Genomic DNA, 22,906 nt, shown 5'->3' with positions numbered 1-22,906 from the left:
TTGTAAATAAGTTGGCATTAGTTACATCGAAAATTGTTTTTGTTTACTTTCCCATAGTGCATATACATTTATTTTCCAATTTGGTCTCTTGCAAGGTTTGACAATGCTGGAAAGATTGTTTCTACATCATGTCAACTTTAATTCCTGCAAGGGCCCTTAACGCAGTCTGGCATACCATAATAATCACAAGAGCACTTTAAATTTCTTCATCTCTGGAGATCAAAGCAACTTACAAATTAATCTTTGATGATTAGCTATGAAGGAGGCACCAAGTACTATTAATATCCTAGCCAGATTTTAATGGAACAATGGAGGTTCTCAGAAGCTCAGACTTTGGGGTAACTGAGCGAGCCCCAAAGACAGACACACTGCCCTGTTCAGGTGATGAAAAAAACATTGCATTTTTATGAATTCTTTATATAAAAAAGTGATAAGCATATGAGAAAATATTTAATGAGATAAAGACAAGAAAATTAACTGCATTTTTCTTTCCTAACAGATTTTTCCAAAGGATCTTACAGATACGCGCCCATGGTGGCGTTTTTTGCATCTCACACGTATGGAATGACGACTCCTGGTCCGATCCTGTTTAATAACTTAGGTGTCAATTATGGAGCTTCCTTCACCCCGAGAACTGGAAAATTCAGAGTTCCTTACCTTGGGGTGTATGTTTTTAAGTACACCATTGAGTCGTTCAGCGCTCACGTCTCTGGGTTCCTCGTGGTTGATGGAGTAGACAAGCTCACATTTGAGTCTGAAAATATTAACAGTGACACGCACTGTGATCGGGTTTTGACTGGGGATGCCTTGTTAGAATTAAATTACGGGCAGGAAGTGTGGCTGAGACTTGTGACAGGAACAATTCCAGCCAAATTCCCCCCTGTTACTACATTCAGTGGTTATTTGTTATATCGTACATAAATTACTACGAAAGATAAATTACGCTTTTCTTATAATCAGACAGCATTTTTATTCATCTTTGCATGCACATCTGCGCTCTTATTTTTCTAAATGAGCTGAGAACCAATTTTTTACATCTGAATAAGACTATAAATTTCATTAAATTATTTGAAATCTTTTAGAGAGCCTGAATAAGAAGAAATTCCCTATTCTAAAACTGGAACAGACAGCAAGGTGCATTTGTTAGGATAATCCTTCCTATTTTTGTTTATTTCATCCTGTTAATTCAATATAAAGTAATACTATTTTATAACCACACAATGTTGGAAGTTTTCAATAATATTTCCAATGAAACAATATCTTCTTTACACCCTGTGTATATAAATGTATTTCACAAATTCAAATAAATTACTCAAAGGACAGAAAATATTTTAAATTATTATTTTTGAGGTAAAATTAGTTTACAAGAATATAAAGGTTCCTAGGTTTAAGAAGTGCAATGTGAGGCTGGGGAAATAGTATGGTGGGTAGAGTATTTGCCTTGTACGCAGTGGATCTAATTTCAATCACAGGTGTCACTTTTGGTCCCCTGAGCACTGCCAGGAGTGATCGCTGAACCCTGAGAGTAGGGCCAAGGCTAAGCCCTAAGCATCATTGGGTATGGTGCGAAACAAAAGCCAGAAATTAGAAAAAAAAAAGAAAAGAAGAAGTACTTTGTTATCATACCACCAAAGTGCCGATAACTCTACACCATAGTCCGGAAAGTTCTGCCGTCACTCCCCGTCACACCATCTGCATCCTGCATAGGTAAGCTCAGTTCTATCGTCAGAGCCTACAACGTGTTTTCACTGGAGACAGTGTATTCTCTTGCTTTGCTTCTTTGTATCTACCTATGAGTGAGACCATCGTGAATTTGTTTTTCTCCTTCTGACTTGTTTTGATTAGCTAGATCTCCTCCATTTCATTTTGTATTGGAAGAAATTAAAGGCTTCATCCTTTCATACAGCTGAGTATTACTGCATTCATTGTTCACATAAAACACATTTTTATATACTAATCTGTTATTGTCCACTTGAGTTCTTTCAAAATTTTGAGTAGTATAAATAGAACTTCAATAAACAGAGGTGTTCCGATTTCTTTAAAATTAGTGTGTTTATGTTCTGGTGGAAGATAACTACGAGTGGAATTGGTGCATATCGCGGTAGTTTATCTTTACTTTTTTGTGAAATGTGCATACTGTTGTCCTTAAAGGCTGAGTCAGTTTACATTCCCAGCAATAAATGGGTGTTCCTATTTCTCCACATCCCCATGTTGTTTCTGGTCTTCATGACCCGTTATTCTCAACGATCTAAGGGGTCATCTCTTTGTGACTTTGCTTGCATTTCCTTACCAATAAGTCACATCAGTATTGTTTTTCATGTGCCTATTGGCAATCTATATGTCTTCTCTGGAGAAGTGTCCATTTAATATTCATTTTTGTTTCTCTGTCCTTATTTTTTTGTCCCCAAGTTCTATCTTGCCTGTCATGTAATGATTGGGCTTCATCGGCCCATTTTTGTTTGAAGCTTCTTTTCTTAATTTGTTTTGCTTTGTTTGGTGGCTCTACCCGCAATGTTCCAGGCTTATTTCTGACTCTGCACTCAGGAGCCATTCCTGGTAAGACTTGGAAGACTGTAGCATTGTAGCACTGTCCAGTTGTTCATGATTTGCTCAAGTGAGCACCAGTAATGTCTCCATTGTGAGACTTGTTACTGTTTTTGGCATATCAAATATGCTACAGGGAGCTTGCCAGGCTCTGTCGTGTGGGCGGGATACTCTTGGTAGCTTACAGGGATCTCCAAGAAGGAGGAGGAATCGAACCACGGGTCAGTGCGTGCAAGGCAAACGTCCTACCTGCTGTGCTATTGCTCCAGTCCCTTGGAAGATTATATAGGGTAAATATATAAACCTGGGATCAAACCTACACTGGCTATGTGGAAGCAAAATCCCTACCCACTACACTATCTCCAGCCTGAGATTTACAGTTTCTAATAGTAAAAAACTAGGCACTAGTCCAATGTTCTATGACTGAGAATTGTCCAACTACAATATATACGTGTGTATGTGTATGTGTGTGTGAGTGTGTACAAACACAACAGAGGACTGGCAAGCAATAAAAATGAATAACACACTGCATCATATGTGTCTCATAAAAATTAAGGAGAAGAATAATTAAGGTAACAGGTGAATGAGCCTCGACCACTCTTACAGGGAACTGGGGAGCCTTTCTCACACAGACCTGACGTAAGATTGTCTGAGTTTTAAGTATACCTCATGATGGTTTGAAATGCTGTGAAATGATTACCACAATAATTTCTTTTAAAAAAAATTTTTTTTATTGAGTCACCATGTGGAAAGTTACAAAGTTTTCAGGTTTAAGTCTCAGTTATACAATGCTCGAACACCCATCCCTTCACCAGTGCACATATTCCACCACCAAGAATCCCAGTATAGCTCCAGCCCGCACCCCCACACCCTAGCCCCCCCACGCCCCTAGCCCTCCCCACCACAATAATTTCTTAATTTCTACATTTCATACATGCATTTTTGTTGCAATTAGAGCCTTGACAGTTCCTATAAGCAACATTAAAGTACAATACAGTGTTATATCTTTAACTTTGCCATCATATTTTCTGATGTTGAGCTAAAGTAGCTTCCCTTCACTAGACTCAAACAGCGGGGAGGAAGGTGAGCTAGGAATTGAGAAGTGGTATCTGGATGACTGACAATTCAAATCTGTGATGGCTGAATGTGTCATTTTTAAAAATATTTGGAAAGTTTTGACACTTAAAATTACATTGGTGTTTTATTTAAATTTATCTATTGGGAGAATTACTAATTAAATAAAATCTTAATCTTCCCAGCACACCTGTGCTATTACATATAAATTGTTGGACACTGTCCAAAAATTTTCAATTGTCTGCCTTTAATATTAGCAGATGAGACTGGAGCCATAGCACAGCGAGTAGAGCGTTTGTCTTTCACACGGCCGACCTGGGTTTGATTCCTCCGTCCGCCCCAGAGAACCCAGCAAGCAACCGAGAGTATCCCACCTACATGTCAGAGCCTGGCAATCCACCGTGGCATATTTGATATGCCAAAAACAGTAACAACAAGTCTCACAATGGAGATGTTACTGGTGCCTGCTCGAGCAAATAGATGAACAATGGGAAAACAATGCTATAGTGCTAATATTAGCAAAACAGAAGGAAGTAAATAATAAAGAAACCCTAGCATAAAATGGTTTTCTGATTGTTGGAATGTTTGGAATTTTAATACAACTTTTTCTTTTTATATTTCTTTAGAAATACCAATTAGTTGGTAAATTATTACACCAATAGTCAAACAGCATCGAAGCATATTTTACATTTCTGTGAACTCATCTACAAAATTTTCTTGTTAATGTCACTCATTAACACTAGGCTGGAGTGATAGCACAGAGGTTGGGCATTCGCCTTTCATGCAGCAGACCCGAGTTTGATTCCTTCACCCCTTTCGGAGAGCCCGACAAGCTACCAAGAGTATCGAACCCGCGCGGCAGAGCCTGGCAAGCTCTCTGTGCTTATTGGATATGACAAAAAAGTAACAATAAGTCTCTCAACGAGAGATGTTACTGGTGCCCGCTCAAACAAATCGATGAGCAACGGGATGACAGTGACAGTAACAGTGAATGTCACTCAATATAATGCAAGAAAATGACATTGGAAATTTTTTCTAGTTGTCATTATCAAACTTAACTATGTTTGAAAAGACACCGGAAGCCCGAGAGATACTACAGGTGTCTACGTGCTTGCTTTGCCAGCCCCAGTTTGACCCTTCACCCCACAGGAGGTGTCCCCCGAGTTCCACTAGGATTAAGGTATGAGCATCACCTGATGTAACCCAAAACCAAAAAAAATAAAAATGAAACGCTGGGATTCTCTTTATTTCCCTTTCAGAGAATGCATCATTTTACAGATCCCACTTGCTTAGCACAGCTCTGAGGGGTCCTGAAGTGTCACCCAGTTGCTGAACACAAATTCATATCTAGCTATTCATCAATAGTTTTTAACAGACTGGGCTATTGTATATAAAATTAACATAAATAAATACCAAAGAATTCTGTACACATATACTGCATCTGAAACACAGTTAAACAGAGTTGCATTGGCACGGACTACCTCCAAAACCATGAATCATTTGTGAAGCTGGGAAACACGTCTTTAATACCATACCTACTTTTTGTATCTCTCACCAAAATTCAATGACCACTCTTTGGATGATGCCAAAATCAAGGCACTGCATATTCAAAGCCAAGTGTGCCTGAGTTTCTTTTCTTACTCCATTCACCAGTCAACACTCATTTTGGAAGAAAGGGATAATATCGTTTGGACATTTAGGACTGGATCTTGATGTGACTATGTTAAGTGAAGTAAGTAAGAAGTAAAAGACCATTAGCGGAAGATTTCAATTATATGTGGAATTTGAACAACTAAAGCAAATTAACTGGAAATAGCAAAAAAATATCTCATTCCTAGACTCAGTAAAAACTGTGGTAGGTTCCCAAGGGACGGGGGTGGGTGGGATGAACGGTGGGTCTTTTGGTGATGGGCTGATGTTGCAACTTTCACGGTAGCTGTAGTGTTCCATACACAGAACTGTGACGTGGAATACCTCAAATCCCATGCTATCATAAAGCAAAAAAATAAATAAATAAATGATCTGGGGTTGGAGCGATAGCACAGCGGGTAGGGCTTATACACGGTGAACCCAGGTTTGATTCCCAGCATCCCATATGGCCCACCGAGCACCACCAGGAGTAATTCCTGAGTACAGAGCCAGGAGTAACCCCTGAGCATTGCCGAGTATGAGCCAAAAAGGGAAAAAAAAAAGATCAGCAAAATTCTATCTTTTACATCTAGAATTAGCATAATGTTATTTGTCCATTTTACCTCAATAAGAGAAAACAGATTAAAATAAGACACACTAATTTTTGGTTGACTACCTTATATATGGACTGGAGCTATCCCACAGCAAGTAGAGTGATTGCCTTGCGTGCAGCCGACCCGGGTTCAATTCCTCCGTCCCTCTCAGAGACCCAGCAAGCTACCGAGAGCAGCCTGCCTGCACGGCAGAGCCTGGCAAGCTACCTGTGGTGTATATAATATGCCAAAAACAGTCACAAGTTTCACAATGGAGACGTTACTGGTGCCTGCCCGAGCAAATTGATGAACACTGGGATGACAGTGCTACAGTGCTATTTTATTTCATCCTTGCTGTTCTTCTACTGTATCAAAGGAACTTTAAACATGTAGGCATTCAGTTAAATTTCACACAAAAGTGAGCCAAAAAAGATGTAACAATGAGTTTGCCACTTGCCTTGTGCTCGACTGACCAGTGTTTGATCCGGGGCACCTTATATGGTCCCTCAAGGCCCACCAGGAGTGAGCCCTGAGCACAGAGACAGGAGCAGATCCTGAACACAGCCGAGTGGGCTCAAAAACAAACCAAAAAAGGTCGCACATAAATCTGCCATTCATATCCATTATATATTCAATGTAATATATATATGTATATATACACAAATGACTTTGTTTTTAAGTTATCTGAGATATATCTAATATAAATATCACTGTCACTGTCATCCTGTTGTTCATCGATTTGCTAGAGTGGGCACCCAGTAACGTCTCCATTGTGAGACTTGTTACTGGTTTTGGCATATCGAATACACCACGGGTAGCTTGCCAGGCTCTGCCGTGTGGGCAGGATACTCTCGGTAGCTTGCAGGGCTCTCCGAGAGGGACGGAGAAATCAAACCTGGGTCGGCTGCATGCAAGGCAAGTGCCCTACCTGCTATGCTATCGCTCCAGCCCTAATATCAGTGTGCATATTAGTTAATTTCATATATATGTACAAATATCTATGTGTTCATGTATATATAATTATATACATCACACAGGTTTTGTCATATACATTCAACCATTTTCAAAGAACACGGGTAGACGAGTTGGTAACATGCGGAGAGAGGGGAGGTTCTGACTGAACCCAGGCAGGGCTGGGGCGGACCCCACCTGGTACGTGGGGGACCAGGCAGTGCCAGGGCAGACCCCCAGGAAGCAGGTGTTCCCTTCCTTGAGCTCTCTTCCTGAACTGACAGTTGGACGACTGGGTTGTTTTTATTGCTATGGCTTATTAGTATCAGATTTTTCACATTAGATGCCAGTAATGTTTTTGGACTTCGTCGGTGGCAGTTTTCATGTGATTTCCTTGTCTTTCATGACATCCTGTCGCTTGCAGACACCAGGCAGGCGTGGGACACAGTGGAAGCAGGAGCGACCGGCCCGCCCGCCCCCGCTGAACAGAGATTTGCCGCCCCGCGAGCTTGAGGCGCAGAGTTTCTCATAAATAAGTCAAGGAGTGTTATGAAGCTCTTCCCCCGGAGAGCTTTTACCACAGCCCAGTGAGAACCTCAACGAGCCGCTCTGTGTTTGCGCTTCGAGAGAACAACAAAATAGCTCATTCCTCTCAGCAGACACCCTAATTACACAACCCCAAACTCTGGGAAAAATCCAAAATTGGAAGCTTTTATTACTTTTACTCATTGCCTCATGTTTTAGTCAAAACATTTTCCAGATACCAAGTGTTCAATGTATGAATATTTATGATATTTTAAAATACTATTTCCATGGGTTAAAAAATCAATCCACTGAGATCTTGATGCCACAATCCACAGAGAAGTGGCAGGCATTCTGGTGAGCAACTCGGCCCGGACAATGCTCCAGACCCGAATCGGGGCCAGCAACACTGGGGGACCGGAGGGAGGAGGTGCCGCCAGCATACCTTCTCCAGATGGAACCCTGGCGACACTGAGCAGCAACTAACACGGCTCCAGGATTCGGGACTGGGACAGATCCGAACTGCGCGACCTTTTCTAAAACCTGAAAACATACAATCTTTGAATGGAAAACTAATTATCAAATGCCTCCTTATTAGGGTTATCTTGTTTGGGGATATAACTCCCACAACAATAGTGAGTTTTGTGTTGAAATATGGAACGTAATCAAGGTGAAGAGGAAATAAAGTGAGGTTCATCAGTTATACAGTTGGGGTGGGGGGCGGGGGGTATACCGGGGATTTTGGTGGTGGAATATAGGCACTGGTGAAGGGATGGTGTTTGAATACAGTATAACTGAGACATAAACCTGAGAACTCTGTAACTTTCCACATGGTGATAAAATTTTAAAAAAAATAAAAATTAAAAAAAAAATCAATCCACTGAAGAGTCTAGCTGTGGTGCGGCTCCACGTTGTGACACCCGGATAACTCCCGGTCCCGAGACCTCTCAGAAATGCACGGCAGCCTGTGGCCTGTGCGATCGGACTCTGCTCTCTTTAGCCTCTAATAAAGAAACAGACCCACGTGATTCACTTACAGGACTTGGGCAATAACAAATAATTTATGTTTTTTTTAAATTTACTTCTCATTTATTATGGCTGCTGCTGTCATTTCTGGACTGGAGCCATCACACAGCAAGTAGGGCCTTTGCCTTGTTCATGGCCCACCCAGGTTCCATTCCTTCGTCCCTCTCCGAGAGCCCGGCAAGCTACCAAGAGTATCCCACCCACATGGCAGAGCCGGGCAAGCTCCCTGTGGCGTATTTGATATGCCAAAAACAGTAACAAGTCTCACAATGGAGACATTACTGGTGCCCGCTTGAGCAAATCAATGAGCGACGGGATTACAGTGATACAGTGAACGATGTGTCTTATGTAGTACATATATAATATTAAATTAAAACCTACATATGAGATACTAAGTTTTATGTTTATGTGAGTTAATGTAACTATGGCAACTCATATGCTAATATAAATTGATAAAACATTAATATATTTTTTAATTTTGTTAGTAAAATAATTTGATGCCATTATATCTATACTCATATCATTTAAATTTTATCTATAGTGATGCACATTACAACATGATCAATTCCTTTAAAAGAGATGATACAAAAGTTGTTGATGTTACCTTACTTATTTTACTTGATTTATTGTGCCAACAAGTAATCTTTACAAGTGTTTTCTATATTGGAAATACAATTTGTGGGTTTTTTTGTTAAGAGTAAGCGAATATAGAGATAATTTCTCATAGTAAGTTCATGAGAGATGCATAATTCTCATTTCCAAACAAGCAATTTGCCTTCTCGACTCAAGAGAATTTCAGGAAGTGCTGACAGCACACTCCCCCCATTGCCCGAGACCTAGCAGCCTTACTGAGGAATTTCTATCTGCGTCTTCATCTCCACACAGCATGACGGCTGCCGTTCACTGGGCGTTGGACCCATCATTCGCTCCCTTATGCAAGCGTTGGACCCGTCATTAGCTCCTCTGCTTGCTGACAGCAGCAAACCGTCAACTTCTACACTGTCGGACCTGAGCGTTGTGTTTGACGCACCTGTTTGTGGGTCCTCACTCTCCTATCCAGCCTATATTACTGCGTCAAATGAGGCTTATTCTTTGCTCCTGAGGTATGCAGATGCTTACTTTAACATTTCCAAGGAAACCCCACTGATCAAAAACAACACCATGAAAATGCATGAGATTTAATTCTTGAGTAAATGTGGCACCAGAATTGTTGAAATTGAGTTTGATTTTCGTTTCAAAATCAGCTTTTTTAAAAAAAATTATTTATTTTTAATTAGTGAATCACCGTGAGGGTACAGTTACAGAATTATACACTTTTGTGCTCATGCTTCCCTCATACAAAGTTCGGAAACCCATCCCTTCACCAGTACCCATTCTCCACCACCAAAAACCAGCTTTTTGGAAGTACAATTTTAGTTAACATTGTCATATTGACAGCATATGCATTTACTTTCATTTCTCAAACAGCAACTAAAAATTACTCAGTACTTGAGCGTCATTTGTAAAGTACAATTGAGAGATGAACCGGGAGCCGTGGCACGAGAAGCAAACCCTCCGCGCCTATTGACTGTGATCCTGAGGTCTCCTAACCCATTTTGGCACCAGAGCGGATGCTTGAGCCATGCATTTTGACTGTGAACTGAGCTACAACCTTGTGCAGCCCGGGGAGGGATTTTTTTCCTCTCCACCCCATTTTTCTGAGCGAAAATGGCGGCAGTGGCAGCAGCCACGTGGTGAGAGCCACCCTCTAAGACCCCTCCACCAGGAGGTAGGACTTTCTTTAGTGACGTAGCCTGTAGGTGGTCCTGGGAGGGGGGGGCGCTCCCGGCGCGCCTTCCACCCAGAGATGAACCGGAGCCACGGCACGAGAAGCAGACCCTCCGTGCCTATTGACTGTGATACTGAGGTCTCCTAACCCATTTTGGCACCAGAGCGGATTCTTGCAGCCATCCATTTTGACTGTGAGCTGAGCTAAAATATTAGAAACCCAAAACCAGACTCAAAGTCTTCACTCTTACCAATGAAGAGAAATTATTAGATGATGCCTATTCAGCAGGCCTGATTTTTGGGGAAAATTTCCAATCAATAATAGTGAGTTCTGTATGGAAATATGGAATGTACTCAATATATATAGAGAATAATGGGAATATCATTAGCTACTTAGATGGGGTGGGGTGGGAGGGGGGTGTATTGGGGTTCTTGGTGGTGGAACAGGTGCACTGGTGAAGGGATGGTGGTTTAATCAGTATTTGACTGTGACTTAAACCTGAAAGCTTTGTATTTTTTTTCTTGTTTTCACGGTGGTTCAATAAAATATTTCTTTAAAGAAAAAAAAAACAGAACAATTGATAGCATCCATCTGTCTCCTGAATGGTACTTTATAACACTTATTTTTTAATATAATTTGATTTATTCTACAGCAAAGAAAGAATGTTTGGGTGAATATATTTAGTATCACAAGAAACTACACTGAATTCTACTATAGTTTAAAATGAAAACATTTGGTAAATGTTTAAAAAGGTTACATGTTAGAACAACAGCATATGTAAATAACTTACATATAAAAAATTTAAAACCTCAAGTAAGCCTTGCAGGTAGTTATTGTTTCCCACTAAACCCAAGAAATTTCTGAAACTATATTTATGTATCTGGTATGAAGGAGATGCCAGAGGGAGGAAGGATATAAACTAAGTGTGATATCAAAATTCTCTCTAATGCATGAAGTTGGCGTAACACATACTACTCATTAAAAGAGTTATGAATAATTTCTGAGTCAAAACTTTCATTAACTTAAAATTAATGTTATTTAATAAATTAAATGTTTCAAAACAGTTTAACTCATACGGCTGCTTAATCACGTAATTGAAATTAAACCTTAAAATGTTTCCCAAGTTTTTTAGTAATAGAAATTTTTAAAATTCTGTCCAACAGTAAAAGTAATCATGGCCTATTGCAAAAACCCCAGGAAGGTATTCTAAACACATATATCCTACACATGATTTTTATTTGAAACTTAAAAAGCATTTTAATCTATGATACACATATTTGAAAAAAAAGATCACTATCCTCCTATAGGAACTTTACAAAAGAGCATTTTCAATTGAGCAACGAATGTTTGAAGAGACTGCATAGTACCCGGAAATGAAAAATAGAAACGCTATGTATTGGGCAGGAAACAGTGCTCCGAATCCAATGATTGCAAACCGGCATTGCTAAGCGTAGAAGAAGAACCTTGGAATATAAAGTCAGGCGATTAGGATCTGAATTTGGCAAAGCTCATCGTTCAGACAGGTATGGAGGAGTTGGACGTGTGGAAAGACCCCTCAGCACAGATGAGCAGCTGGCCTCGACCCAGTTATGTACAAGATATACTGATCTCTCCCCGGAATAACTGCGTGTAACTGTGAATAATCAACTTGAATTTGAGTGATTTTCTCTGTATCGTGTGTTTTTTCCATCGAACAGGACTGATGTGACACTTGGGCAAGCTGGTGATGATAAGGAGCAACGTGACTTTTCCGTGCTCACACCTTCTCTAGGAGGACAGACTCATTCACTGCAGGGCGCTCTCTGCCCTTCCACAGGAGCCCTGGTGTGTACAGGTTAGAGGGAAACTGGTGTTGGCCCAGTTGGGAAAGGGTCTGGAAGGAGACATCCCGACCAGCCTACTCGTCCCTCAGAAGAGAAGAACCCAGCCACAAAGTACTTTGTTCTTTTGTTTGCTTGTTTTATGGTGTTTTTGGTTTTTTTGAGGGGGCAGGGTGGGTGGGCTACACCCAGTGGTGCTCAGGGTTTATTCCTGCGTCTGTGCTCGGAGTTCAAAGCTGTCAGGGATGCAAAGCCAGGGATCAAACCCACCTCAGTCACCCACAGGACGAGCGCCATGACAGCTGTATCGTCTCTCTGGCCCCCCACACAATGTTTAATCCTGTCTCCCCAGGTGATTGGTAGAAAATACTGTTTCTCTGAATGACTGATGCACTGAAACACTGCTCAGCATAATTTTCCAACATGGTTTCTTTCAAGATAAAACTCCCCAGTATCCTCAGGAAAATGGTCTACAAAACGCAGTCGAAGTGCTTCAACGAAAGATGCTAAATTTTTAATCTCATATTTGAAGCTACGAATTGGCAGTGCAAGTGAGTTTTATCTCTGTGGCCACGAAAAAAAAAAGGTTTAGAAGCTAGAGAGATAACTTAATGGTGTAAACACATTTTGCAGGTGGTTGGCTCAATTTCACCCTGACACCCCCCCACACACACACAAATACACACACACATACACACACACACACACACACACACACCACATCATCCCGCAAGGCACCAGCAAGAGTGCTTTGGCGCCAAGGCACCCAAATGCAGAGTCATCTGGACCAGGAGAAATTTCAGGTCTGTCGCTAAAAACAAAAAGAAGAAGAAAAAGGAGGAGAAGAAGGAGAAGAGGAGGAAGAAGAGGAGGAGAAGGAGGAAGAGGAGGAGGAGAAAGAAAAACAAGAGAAAGAAGAAGAAAAGGAAGAAGAAGAAAAGAATACTAAAGTTAAAGCTGATCATTAAACTAAAACTGCACAATTTATGATTTGATCCCCAGCATCCCATAGGGTCCCCTGAGCACTGCTAGGAGGAGTGATTCCTGAGGGCATGAGCCAGGAGTAACCCCTGTGCATCTCTGGGTATGACCCCCCCCAAAAAAAAGAAAGAAAAGAAAACCTGATGAGATCACAAAGTGATGTGGCCACAGGCCAAGGGAAGTCAGGCGCCTGTGTCCTCAGGACACCCCCTGGCAGTGCTCATGCAAGCAACTGACCCCCGACTGATTCTTAAATCTCTCACACAAACGTTTAAGGAGTGACTGTCCAGTCCTGACACATTAAGGACGGTTCACTGAATTGTCCCGATAATTCCCTCTGGAACGATTCCAGGCTGGGTCTAATCCACCCCCAGGTTCCGTTCCTTTTCCTCCGTTTTACTTATCCACACAGACGGGCTCCGTAAGCTGTGCTCGCTTCTCCTCTACTTCTCTCCTGTTCTCCAGCAGCCCTGAAGCTAGACGTTCTCCAAGGAGTTCTGGTTCTTATCACCAGAGAACACATTTGGGCACAAAAGTAGGTGTACAGACAGGCTTGCAGGGGCTGGAGCGACAGCACAGCGGGGAGGGCGTTTGCCTTGCACGCAGCCGACCCGGCTTCAACCCCCAGCGTCCCATATGGTCCCTGAGCACCGCCAGGAGTAGTTCCTGAGTGCAGAGCCAGGAGTAACCCCTGTGCATCGCCGGGTGTGACCCAGAAAAGAAAAACAAAAAAGGGAAAACAGACAGTCCTGCAGGCAATCAGCAAGGCAGGGCCTTTAGACCCCTTGGTGCTGGAAGTGAAGGAACGTACATAAGAACACTTAGTCCTACACGCACATGTACACTTGCTCTATTTTTCTTTTTTTAGCAAGAGTTTTAATACTCCTTGATTATGTAAAGCTTTCTGCCAGTCAGAAGCCCCCTTTAGCATTAAGTCATGTCATTCATATATGTGCATATTTATTTTTATAACTACATGTAGATATATTTTAAATCATTTGTCCTGATGTCAATCTAATCCAGTCCCACAGAGTTCATTCTAGTATTGCCCTTGGATTATTTGTAACTTGTTTTATTGACAGTGCCTTGTTTTTCCCCCTTTTTCTACAAGTTATAATTCCCACATGTCAGCCCTTACTTGCAGGCAACCAACGCTGCTTTGATTCGACATTTCCAACAATGATCCTTGAGCACTGAGCACAGAGCTCACTCAAGTAAGCCCCCAAACACTGAGCCAGGGAGTCCGTCCTGAGTGCAGAGCCAGGAGGGAGCCCTGAGCATAGAGCGAGGAGTCACCCCCAAGCACAGAGCCAGAAGTCATCTTTGAGCACAGAGCCAGGAGTCAGCCCTGAGCAAGACTGTGAGCACTGGAGCGGGCCAAGCACCCAAACGAGTATCTAAATGCTCTCTGTGTTCTGTGAGGCCTCTGAGCCCGCTGTCCTTATTTCCTCCCCTGCAAGGCGCCGTTCTACTGCAGATCCAGTCACTTCCTGCAGAGATGACTCCCTGGGTGCTTTGCCCTCCTGGCGCTGCTCAAATGTCACCCCTGCTGCGAGCAGGACACTCTAGACCGTGAACTAAAGTCGCCCTGTCCGCGTATCTCTCCACGCCATCCGGTGACTTCATTCCTTGCCCTCACAGTAGCTGAGACGAGATGACCTTCCTACCGGTTCACCTGCTTCTGTTCTGGGGCCCCATCAGAGTGGCCGAGGAAGGGTGAGTGTCACCAGGAGAGGGACTGCCTTTGTTCTGCTTAAGCTACACCACAGGGCACGGACCCGTTTCTGGCAGAGTGCAGACTTAGTAGCTACTTAGAGATGACTCTGAGAAAGACGGGGAGCAGCAAAGGAGGCCTGTTCTGTCGACACCAAACAGCACGAACCTGCGTTAATGATCTATGCACTCGCGAGATTCCAGCAACTCCGCTGTGGGAAAATGTCTGGGGTTGTCATTTTGCCAAAATCATGCAACAGAAAATGAACAGGCTAGAGCTACTACAGGTATTTGCTATGAAGACGACGGCATAAGAGGAGGGGTATAACGTGGAAGAGAAGGGATAGAACATTACCATATAAGATTAGGATGCCAAAATAAGTTTTCCAGAGCTTCTATCAAAGTGGGGTAAGGGAAAAGTGAGGACAGCATGAAAACAAAGTCACTTACTCTATATTGAACAACTGAATTTGTGGTTAAACTAACCACTGTAGTTTTCCTGGTATAGAGTGTTCTAGAAAGAGTCACACAGAAGCTTTACAGAATGCAGGTGACTTTGAGGGTCCAGAGAAGAGCTCACTAGGCACCTGTGAATTCCTAATTAAAATGCAATTGCCTAGATGTAGGACACCTTAACATATCGCTGTGTAAGTGACATGAGAAGCTCCATTTTTGTCTTCGTTCAGCCTTGAACAGGTGCATTTTGGTAGCCTGAAATCTTCCCGGTAGCTGTAATGAGATCAATGAATTCAGTCTCTGTCTTGTCCTGCTATAATTAACTATATTTTGCCTGGCCATTCCCCAAGATTGAGCTTGGAAGTGATAAAGATTAGCTGGCATGTGATTTGTGGAATGGTAGTGAAGAAACAGACAGGGAAGAGCAAGGAGGCTCCCAACCTACCCCACTAGGATTTAAAGACTGAAAATGTCCGAACCATGCAGAATCCCCAGAACCTAACAGAGAGAATTACATGCGAGGCATATTGCCTTTATCCTGCAATTCATGATCTTTTTAAGACTGCTAAATCACAAATTTCATCACCAGAAGTAATTTCCTAAAGCATGCTGGAGAAATCCCTGAATACACACATCGCTGCATATAAGCAATTTGTTCTTTTTTTGTAGTATCAGACCCAACAAATTATGTAGAAATTAGGGGAAAGAAATATCATTAACCATATTGAACTGGTTGAAGTACTGGTTTTCAGACTGCATTCCGAGGTTAAAGGCCGCTAGCAGAAGGTCAAAGGAAGATAGTTTTAAATTGACCAGCCACATTTTTATCTGTTTTATTTATTGAGTTTCTACATGACATTGCATTTATAACAAGATTCTGTCCTAAAATAAATGTAAATAATATTGGTTGTCTAAGGCTAAAAAGATTGGAACATATTTAAAATACACCATAACATACCATTTAACATGTTCCTATATTTTATATTTAAAACTTGTGCAAGTATCATTATTTAAATATTTTCATTTTTTAATAGAAATCACTGTCACTGTCACTGTCATCACATTGCTCTTCAATATGCTGGAGCGGGCACCAGTAACATCCCCATTGTGAGACTTGTTGTTACTGTTTTTAGCATATTGAATACGCCACAGGTAGCTTGCCAGGCTCTGCCATGTGGGCGAGATACTCTTCGTAGTTTGCCGGGCTCTCCGAGAGGGGTGGAGGAATCAAACCTGGGTTGGCCTCGAGCAAGGCAAACACATTACCCACTGTGCTATCGCTCCAGCCCATAAAAAAACAATATAACTATTCGTTCACAATTTTCCTTAAAATCTGTGAATACATGAGAAAATATTTTAAATAGGCTGGAATTTTTAAAAAAAAGACTAATGAATACTTCTTTAGAAGTAGAAAATGTTTTTACCCATAAAGGAATCCAGTGACATTAAAATATGACCAGCAATATTTGTTAAATAAATAACTAAAAGATAAAGTTTCAAGAGAATACAGTAAATCATAATTTTACCCATTCAACAATTATATTTTTACTAATTTTTGTGAAGATATTTCTTTCCATATGTTATCAGGAAAAATTTTAATTTTGGTTCACAATTTGAAGTGGACGTTTAGTACTACTAATTCACGCCCTTCACGATGTCAAATACCCCTATCATGAAATTCCAAGACACTTACATCATCCCTCCAAAAATCCATACTCGAGAAGCAGTCACTCCTTCATTCCTTTCCTCTCTCCTGACAACCACCAATTTGCTTTCTGACTCAGCAGCTTTACCTATTCTGGATATGTCTTATGTGTGGAATCGTGTGACGTGTAATTCTTGCACTTAATCTATTTCATTTAGTATCATATTTCCGAGGCCCAGGTTGAAGCATGTATCAGAATTCCTTTTTATTAGTAATAACATTCCACTCTGTAAATTATATGAGGCTTAGCCACTTACCTGGTAACAGGCATTTAAACTATCTCCATAGTTAACTACTATAGTGTGCTGCAAAAAACTTGTTCAAACAATTCTATTTCAAAATTTTGAGGACGACTGATTTTTACATTTACTACACCACTTTTCATTACTCTTAGCAGAGTTCTATTTCTCCACCTCTTAACCAGTGTGTGTTGTTTTTCCTGTGTTTCTCTCTCTCCCAACGCTCCGTTCCTTTCTCGTCACTGGTCCTGCTGCAGTAACTCAGTGCTACACAGAGACCAGGCTGTGGTGTTTACCTTTCCTGTCACAGAGCACTGAATTCAGAGCCTTTGTTGGCGAAGCAGGTGTTCTGCCTTTGAAACCACTGTCTCTGCTTTGATTGCCATTCAGCTGTATGTTTCCAGGAATATATAATAATTGGACTCAAAGGGAGACGTATTCATTATTCAAAAGAGGATCCCTTTTTCTTACAGTTTCTTCACTATGTCCTCAAATTGTATTCTTTACTTTTTAATTCAGTGTATATATAAAAATAGCTTCTGCTTTGTGAAGGTCCAAATGTAAAGCATCATATCATAGACTGTGGATACCGTCTTTTATATTTTATATTTTAAATAGCCAGCATCAATTTATAACCCAGGTAACAATCCTAGGCAGAGAATCTCTTGCCCACATGCCTGGCTGTCTTCCCGGGGGCCCCTCGGAGTGGATGGGCTCCAGCTTCCCTCCCCACCCCGAGCAGAGCTCCTGGCCATGGAAGACCACCGGAACCTAGCCACAGCCATGCTCAAGGCCCCTCTCCACACGTTCTGACAAGCTTCACGCATGAAGGTACCGGAAGAGGAACCCAGGTGTGTGCAATCCCATCAACGGCCAACATCCAGAGACTTCAAAGCAAGATCCCAGAAGCATGAGGCCACAAAGTGGCCGTGCGATATCTTATAACCTACTTTTTCCTCTGGGAGAAACTGGCAAGCTACTGAGAGCTTCCTGCCCACATGGGAGAGTCTCACAAGCTTCCCATGGTGTATTCATATGCTAAAGCCAGTAACAAGTTGGATCCCATTCCCCTGACCCTTAAAGAGCCTCCAATATGCAGCATCGTTGGGAAGGCTGAGTGGAGAGAGGCTTCTAAAATCTCAGGGATAAGACGAATGGAGAGGTTACTGAGCCTGCTTGAGAAATCGACAATCATCGAGATTTAGTGATTCATGATTCGTGATAACAATCCTAGTAGTGTTTGTAACTTAATACATTGTTTCCTTAGTGCCATATGTTTTCTGCCAAACGGTTTTATTGTTGAGTATCTTGAATGTTAGGAAAGAACAGAGAACAGAAACATAAAGCTCTACACAAGAGGTAAAGACTAAACCACACCAGATTATTTCATAAGACAGTGTAAGTCTCAGACAATAGAATTGAGGCTGGTTGAGCTCATCTTTGGCTGTTTTGCCATTTTAATGTGATGTCACACATCAGATTACGCTTTTTGTTCAGAGAGTTTGATTTCTCTTCTCCCTGGCTACCTTACCTCCCAGAATCAGTTGTTTAGGTGACTCTGATGTGGTCGCATATCACTTTAATGCACTTCTGCTCAAGAGGTGACCAGTCACATGGAGACTGGGACCAGGTACAAGGAGAGAGTTTTGACAGGCTGAACTCAGGAGGGTTGGGAAGGGTTCAGAAACAGGCAGCCATTCCCGGGATCACAGTCTGGGAACGAAAATCTAAATGGAAGAATGAAAAAATAAATAAGGAGTGGAAGGAGGATAAAAGGGAGTAAGAGCAGGAGAAACCCTTTTAAAAACAGTAAGTGATGAAGCATCATAAAGACATAAACACTAGAGAGAAACAGAAGATAAAGAACATAGTTTCAGAATTAGAAAGAGAAATCTAAAGAACACATTGCACGATGAGCAAGGAAAGCGAAATAGTCAACAAGCAAATTTAGAAACTAAATTGGAGAACACAAAGCATTTGGCAAGTTCTATTGAATAACTTGGGAGTATGTGAGTAAAGTCAAGGGTTTCAGAAGTAGTCAAGGAAATGAAAGTTGCAAAAACAGAAACTGTAACTCCCCATGGCCATACTTCATGGTATAGCACACTCTTTCCGAGTTCAAGTTTACTTTTATCCCTATCGCCATCTGTTACTATGTACTTGTACGTACTTATAGGTGCTGGGTAAAATTTGTTGGCTTTGCAAGAAAAAAATACTTAGTGGTTTTGTAACATATTTACATGTATAACATCAAGTATAAAAAGTAATGTATTGGGACTGGAGCAATAGCACAGCGGGTAGGGCGTTTGCCTTGCACGAGACCAACCCAGGTTCAGTTCCTTGTGTCCCATAGGGTCCCCTGAGCACCGCCAGATGTAATTCCTGAGTGCAGAGGCAGGAGTAACTCCAGTGCATCGCCAGTGTGACCCAAAAAGAAAAAATGAATTAAAAAAATATATTAATTATTTGTGAATAATCGCAAATTGCTCTTTCTGAGACAGACTACTGTGCCTGTACTACATGACATAGGTAACAGGAAACATCAGGTAAATCATTTAAATGTAGCCAAGGTGAAGATTATTTCTTGCTTGCCCCAACTTTATTAATAGTGTACAAAGTTGTTCATGCTGTGTTTGCTACGGGCATTCAACATCCCAACACAAATTCCATCACCACTGTCATCTTCCTCCTCCACTCTCTCTGTTCTTTCAAACACCCCTCAAATCTGCCCCCCAGCAGACCTATAATAATTTAATGTTTATTGTTTGTTACAACTAAGTGCCTAATGGAATGATCAAAACAAAAAAAAGACCAGTAAAAAGAAACTGTGGAAATTGTTCTGTCTCATCATGGGTACAATTAGTCTTGTCTGCAACTGCCTGTTCCGAAGCTGCTGTTGCTAGCCGAGCCTTCTGTGTTACTGTTTTTGTTAGCTGAGTTGAGTTGGCGTCTATGTCACATTCCCACCCAATCTGTTGCTCTCCTGCTGGGGTGTTAGTGGTGTCGTTGGTTTGGAGATGTCAGGCAGTCACTCATGTGGCCTTGCTGTCTGGAAAACCCAGAATATTTAACTGGGCGTTTAGCTTAGGCGGTGGTAGGGTGTGGGTGTGGCTGCCAAGGCTTGGGGCAGGGAGGGGAGATTGGAGGAGGTCGCCCACTGCCCCTCTGAGAAGGGCGGCCATTCTCAGGGGAAATATCCCTGTGTACCTGAAATTGTCAGCAGTTCGGCGTCTCTGCAAAACTCAGCAGGAGGCTGTAGAGTCTGGTGGAGAGGCATAATGGCAGCACTGTGGGCAGGTGGGGGGTGGGGGGAGTGCTTCCAGGGTTCAGCAGGAAGGAACTTGGCCGAAGATGGCTTCTTTCAAGACCCTGTGAAGAGTCGTGAGCATCAGTCCAGGACGCAGGGATGGCTCTGCCATTCCCCCACTGAAGGCTGAGTTCCGTGGAAGGACCTTGGGTACGCTCAGCTTCCTCCTGTGACACGGAACAGCCTGGAGACCTGCAAGCCAGGAAAGTAGGGTTGTTTGTCCGGAAGCCTGTTCTAGAGGCAGACGAAGGTGTCCTTGTGCTTGAGCCTGTCCAAGAGTCTCGGGGCCCGGGATCTGGTACTGAAAACCCGCCTGGAAGCAAAGCAGAGCTGAGACTCTCCGAAATTGAAGATGGAAGCTCTGGTGAGGCTGGAACTGACCAGCAAAGGCTGTGAGCCAGCTGGGAAGGTTAAACCTGTCCTAAGCCAGATGAGGGTCTCCTGTGGTGGAGACTCTGAACCTGGAGGTCACACTGTGACCCTTGTTCACCTGACATTTGAGTTTTGGAAAAGAATGAGGTAGGAAAACATCACAGAGATAGAAAGTCCATGGCCGAAGGGAAAAAACGTCTGAGTAGCTGTGAAGAAAGTCCCTGGATACAGGAGGGAAAGGGCTGAGGAGCTCTTTGGAGGTGAAGTGAAAACTATCAGAGAAATATACTAAAAAGATGGTAAAAGGATACAAGTCAAGAGGTATTTGCCCACAGAGCATCAAATACCTACTAATAATGCCTGCTTGAAAAAGAATGTAAACGTTTGAGTGTATGCTCTAATGCTAGACATCCTGCCTCTAATTCTTTGGTTTTATTTCTTTAGAAATCATCTTGAAGGCAATGAGTGGTTATTGGGTTGTTGGGGGAAAATAATGCAAACCTGATTGAAGTAAGTGAGGAGGTCAAGAAGCTGTGCGCCACGCAGTTCAGTAACATCCTCTTCCTGGGCTGACCACGTGTCCACTCAGCGAGCGCGTGGGCGGCCATGACAAGGAACAGCAATACTTGCTTGGAAGAATTAAATTTCTACTCAGTCTGATGAGCCCAAGGTTTTAGACTTTGAATATTTATGTGGTTAGAGCTTCCTCTGTCCGTCTCGGAGAGCCCGGCAAGCTACCGAGAGTATCTCGCCCCCACGGCAGAGCCTGGCAAGCCCCCTGTGGAGTATTCGATATGCCAAAAACAGTAACAACAAGTCTTGCAATGGAGACATTACTGGTGCCCACTTGAGCAAATTGATAAACAACAGGATACAGTGATTTTTAATTAGTTTTAGGGCCACACCCAGAGGTGCTCAGGGCTCACTCCCGGTGAGGCTTAGGAATCATACACAGTGCTAGGGATGGAACTTGGGCTGGCGGTGAGTCAGGCAAATGCCTAGTTGCTGTACTATCTCTTCAGAAAAAGTCTTTGGAATTAATTTATAACCTAGACACATGCTTCCTGTATTAATTCTTTGTGAACTAGTTTAAATAAAACCTGTCATTATGATAATACTACAATTTTATCTGCAGTTATTAAAATGTGCAATTAGCTAGCCGCAAAAGAAATTGTATTCTCTCATGCCCATTAACAAATATCTTTAAATTAATGTAAATCTGTACAATTTGCTAATATTTTTAAAAGCTTTACATTTGCCAAGGTTTTTTAAAATTGAATTAAAAAAATAAAAAGCTTTACATTTGCTAAAATTTTAAAATTTCCTGAGCTTTATTCAGATTGTCATTTACCATTTCTGTTATGAGTTTCATGGACACTAAGTCACCCATTTTTTTTCTGTATGTTGGTTGTTTGGGGCCACACCTGGCTGTGCTCAGGGCTTGTTCCTGGCTCTGTGCTTAGGGATCACCCCTGAAAGTGCCCAGGGACCATCTGGTGTGCAGACACCAACCTGGGACGGCTGTATGCAAGGCAAATGCCCTCGCACTGCACTGCGGCTCTGGCCCCATCTACCCCTTTTCTAGAATCCCAAATTTGCCTGTTAATCTTCCCTAACGGGCTAACACTGGTGTAAGACATGTATGAAGCAGATGTAAAGGGTTCGGTGGGAGAGGCGGGGCTGAGGAGGTGGAAGGAGCATTACAGGAACCGACTGCGTCCAGTCAGCCCTCGGCGCCCCCCGAGTCCTTAAGACTCTTTCAGACGCCGTTGGGAACCTCTCATTAAGCATTACACTGACTCCAGAATGTGCCATCCTCAAGCTATCTCACTTAATCCTTCTCATTCCCACCCATTTTTTTTGGCTCCCATTCTTGCCCAATTCAGCCTCTCACATTGATTTGTTTCCCAAAAGTCCTCATGTCATTTATTATGGTGTTACCTAAAGTTCACGGCGGAAGCCGTGACTCTCTCATACAGAGTTTTGGTTTAGCCTTCGTCGCCGAAAGACTCCGTTTGGCCAGTTCTATTGTATGGTGAGCACTGGAAGGAGTCTCCCAGACTGGCTTCTTTCCTCGCCACTGACCATGTCTGGGCACCAGGACAGTTTCCTGGACCAAGGTCCTGCTCTCAGGACGTCCTGCAGACAAAGTCAGCTCCACGGGGACACGGGAATGCCTTGCCCCCACTTGAAGTCAAGGACCTTT

General features: G+C 42.3%; 1 protein-coding gene and 1 long non-coding RNA gene across 2 annotated transcripts in view; one reads left to right on the top strand and one right to left on the bottom strand.

Annotated features, from left to right (window-relative positions):
• LOC129404805 (multimerin-1-like) overlaps window positions 1-921 on the top strand; it is a 36,669-nt gene extending 35,748 nt beyond the window's left edge. Inside the window, 1 exon segment of the mRNA XM_055137487.1 lies at window positions 500-921. Coding sequence (XP_054993462.1) covers window positions 500-921 — 422 coding nt within the window.
• Window positions 1-21,469, bottom strand: part of LOC129404809 (uncharacterized) — a 53,381-nt gene extending 31,912 nt beyond the window's left edge. Inside the window, exons 1-3 of the long non-coding RNA XR_008630133.1 lie at window positions 20,229-21,469; window positions 18,553-18,748; window positions 658-754 (exon numbers count right to left, since the gene is read on the bottom strand). This is a non-coding gene — a long non-coding RNA (uncharacterized LOC129404809). The remainder of the gene's footprint in view (window positions 1-657; window positions 755-18,552; window positions 18,749-20,228) is intronic.
• Between the last annotated feature and the right edge of the window lie 1,437 nt (window positions 21,470-22,906).

The sequence above is a fragment of the Sorex araneus genome, chromosome 5, assembly GCF_027595985.1.
Source record: "Sorex araneus isolate mSorAra2 chromosome 5, mSorAra2.pri, whole genome shotgun sequence".
Taxonomy (NCBI): domain Eukaryota; kingdom Metazoa; phylum Chordata; class Mammalia; order Eulipotyphla; family Soricidae; genus Sorex; species Sorex araneus.
The sequence above is the reverse complement of the archived record's forward strand: the minus strand, read 5'-3'. Positions and strand labels throughout refer to the sequence as shown.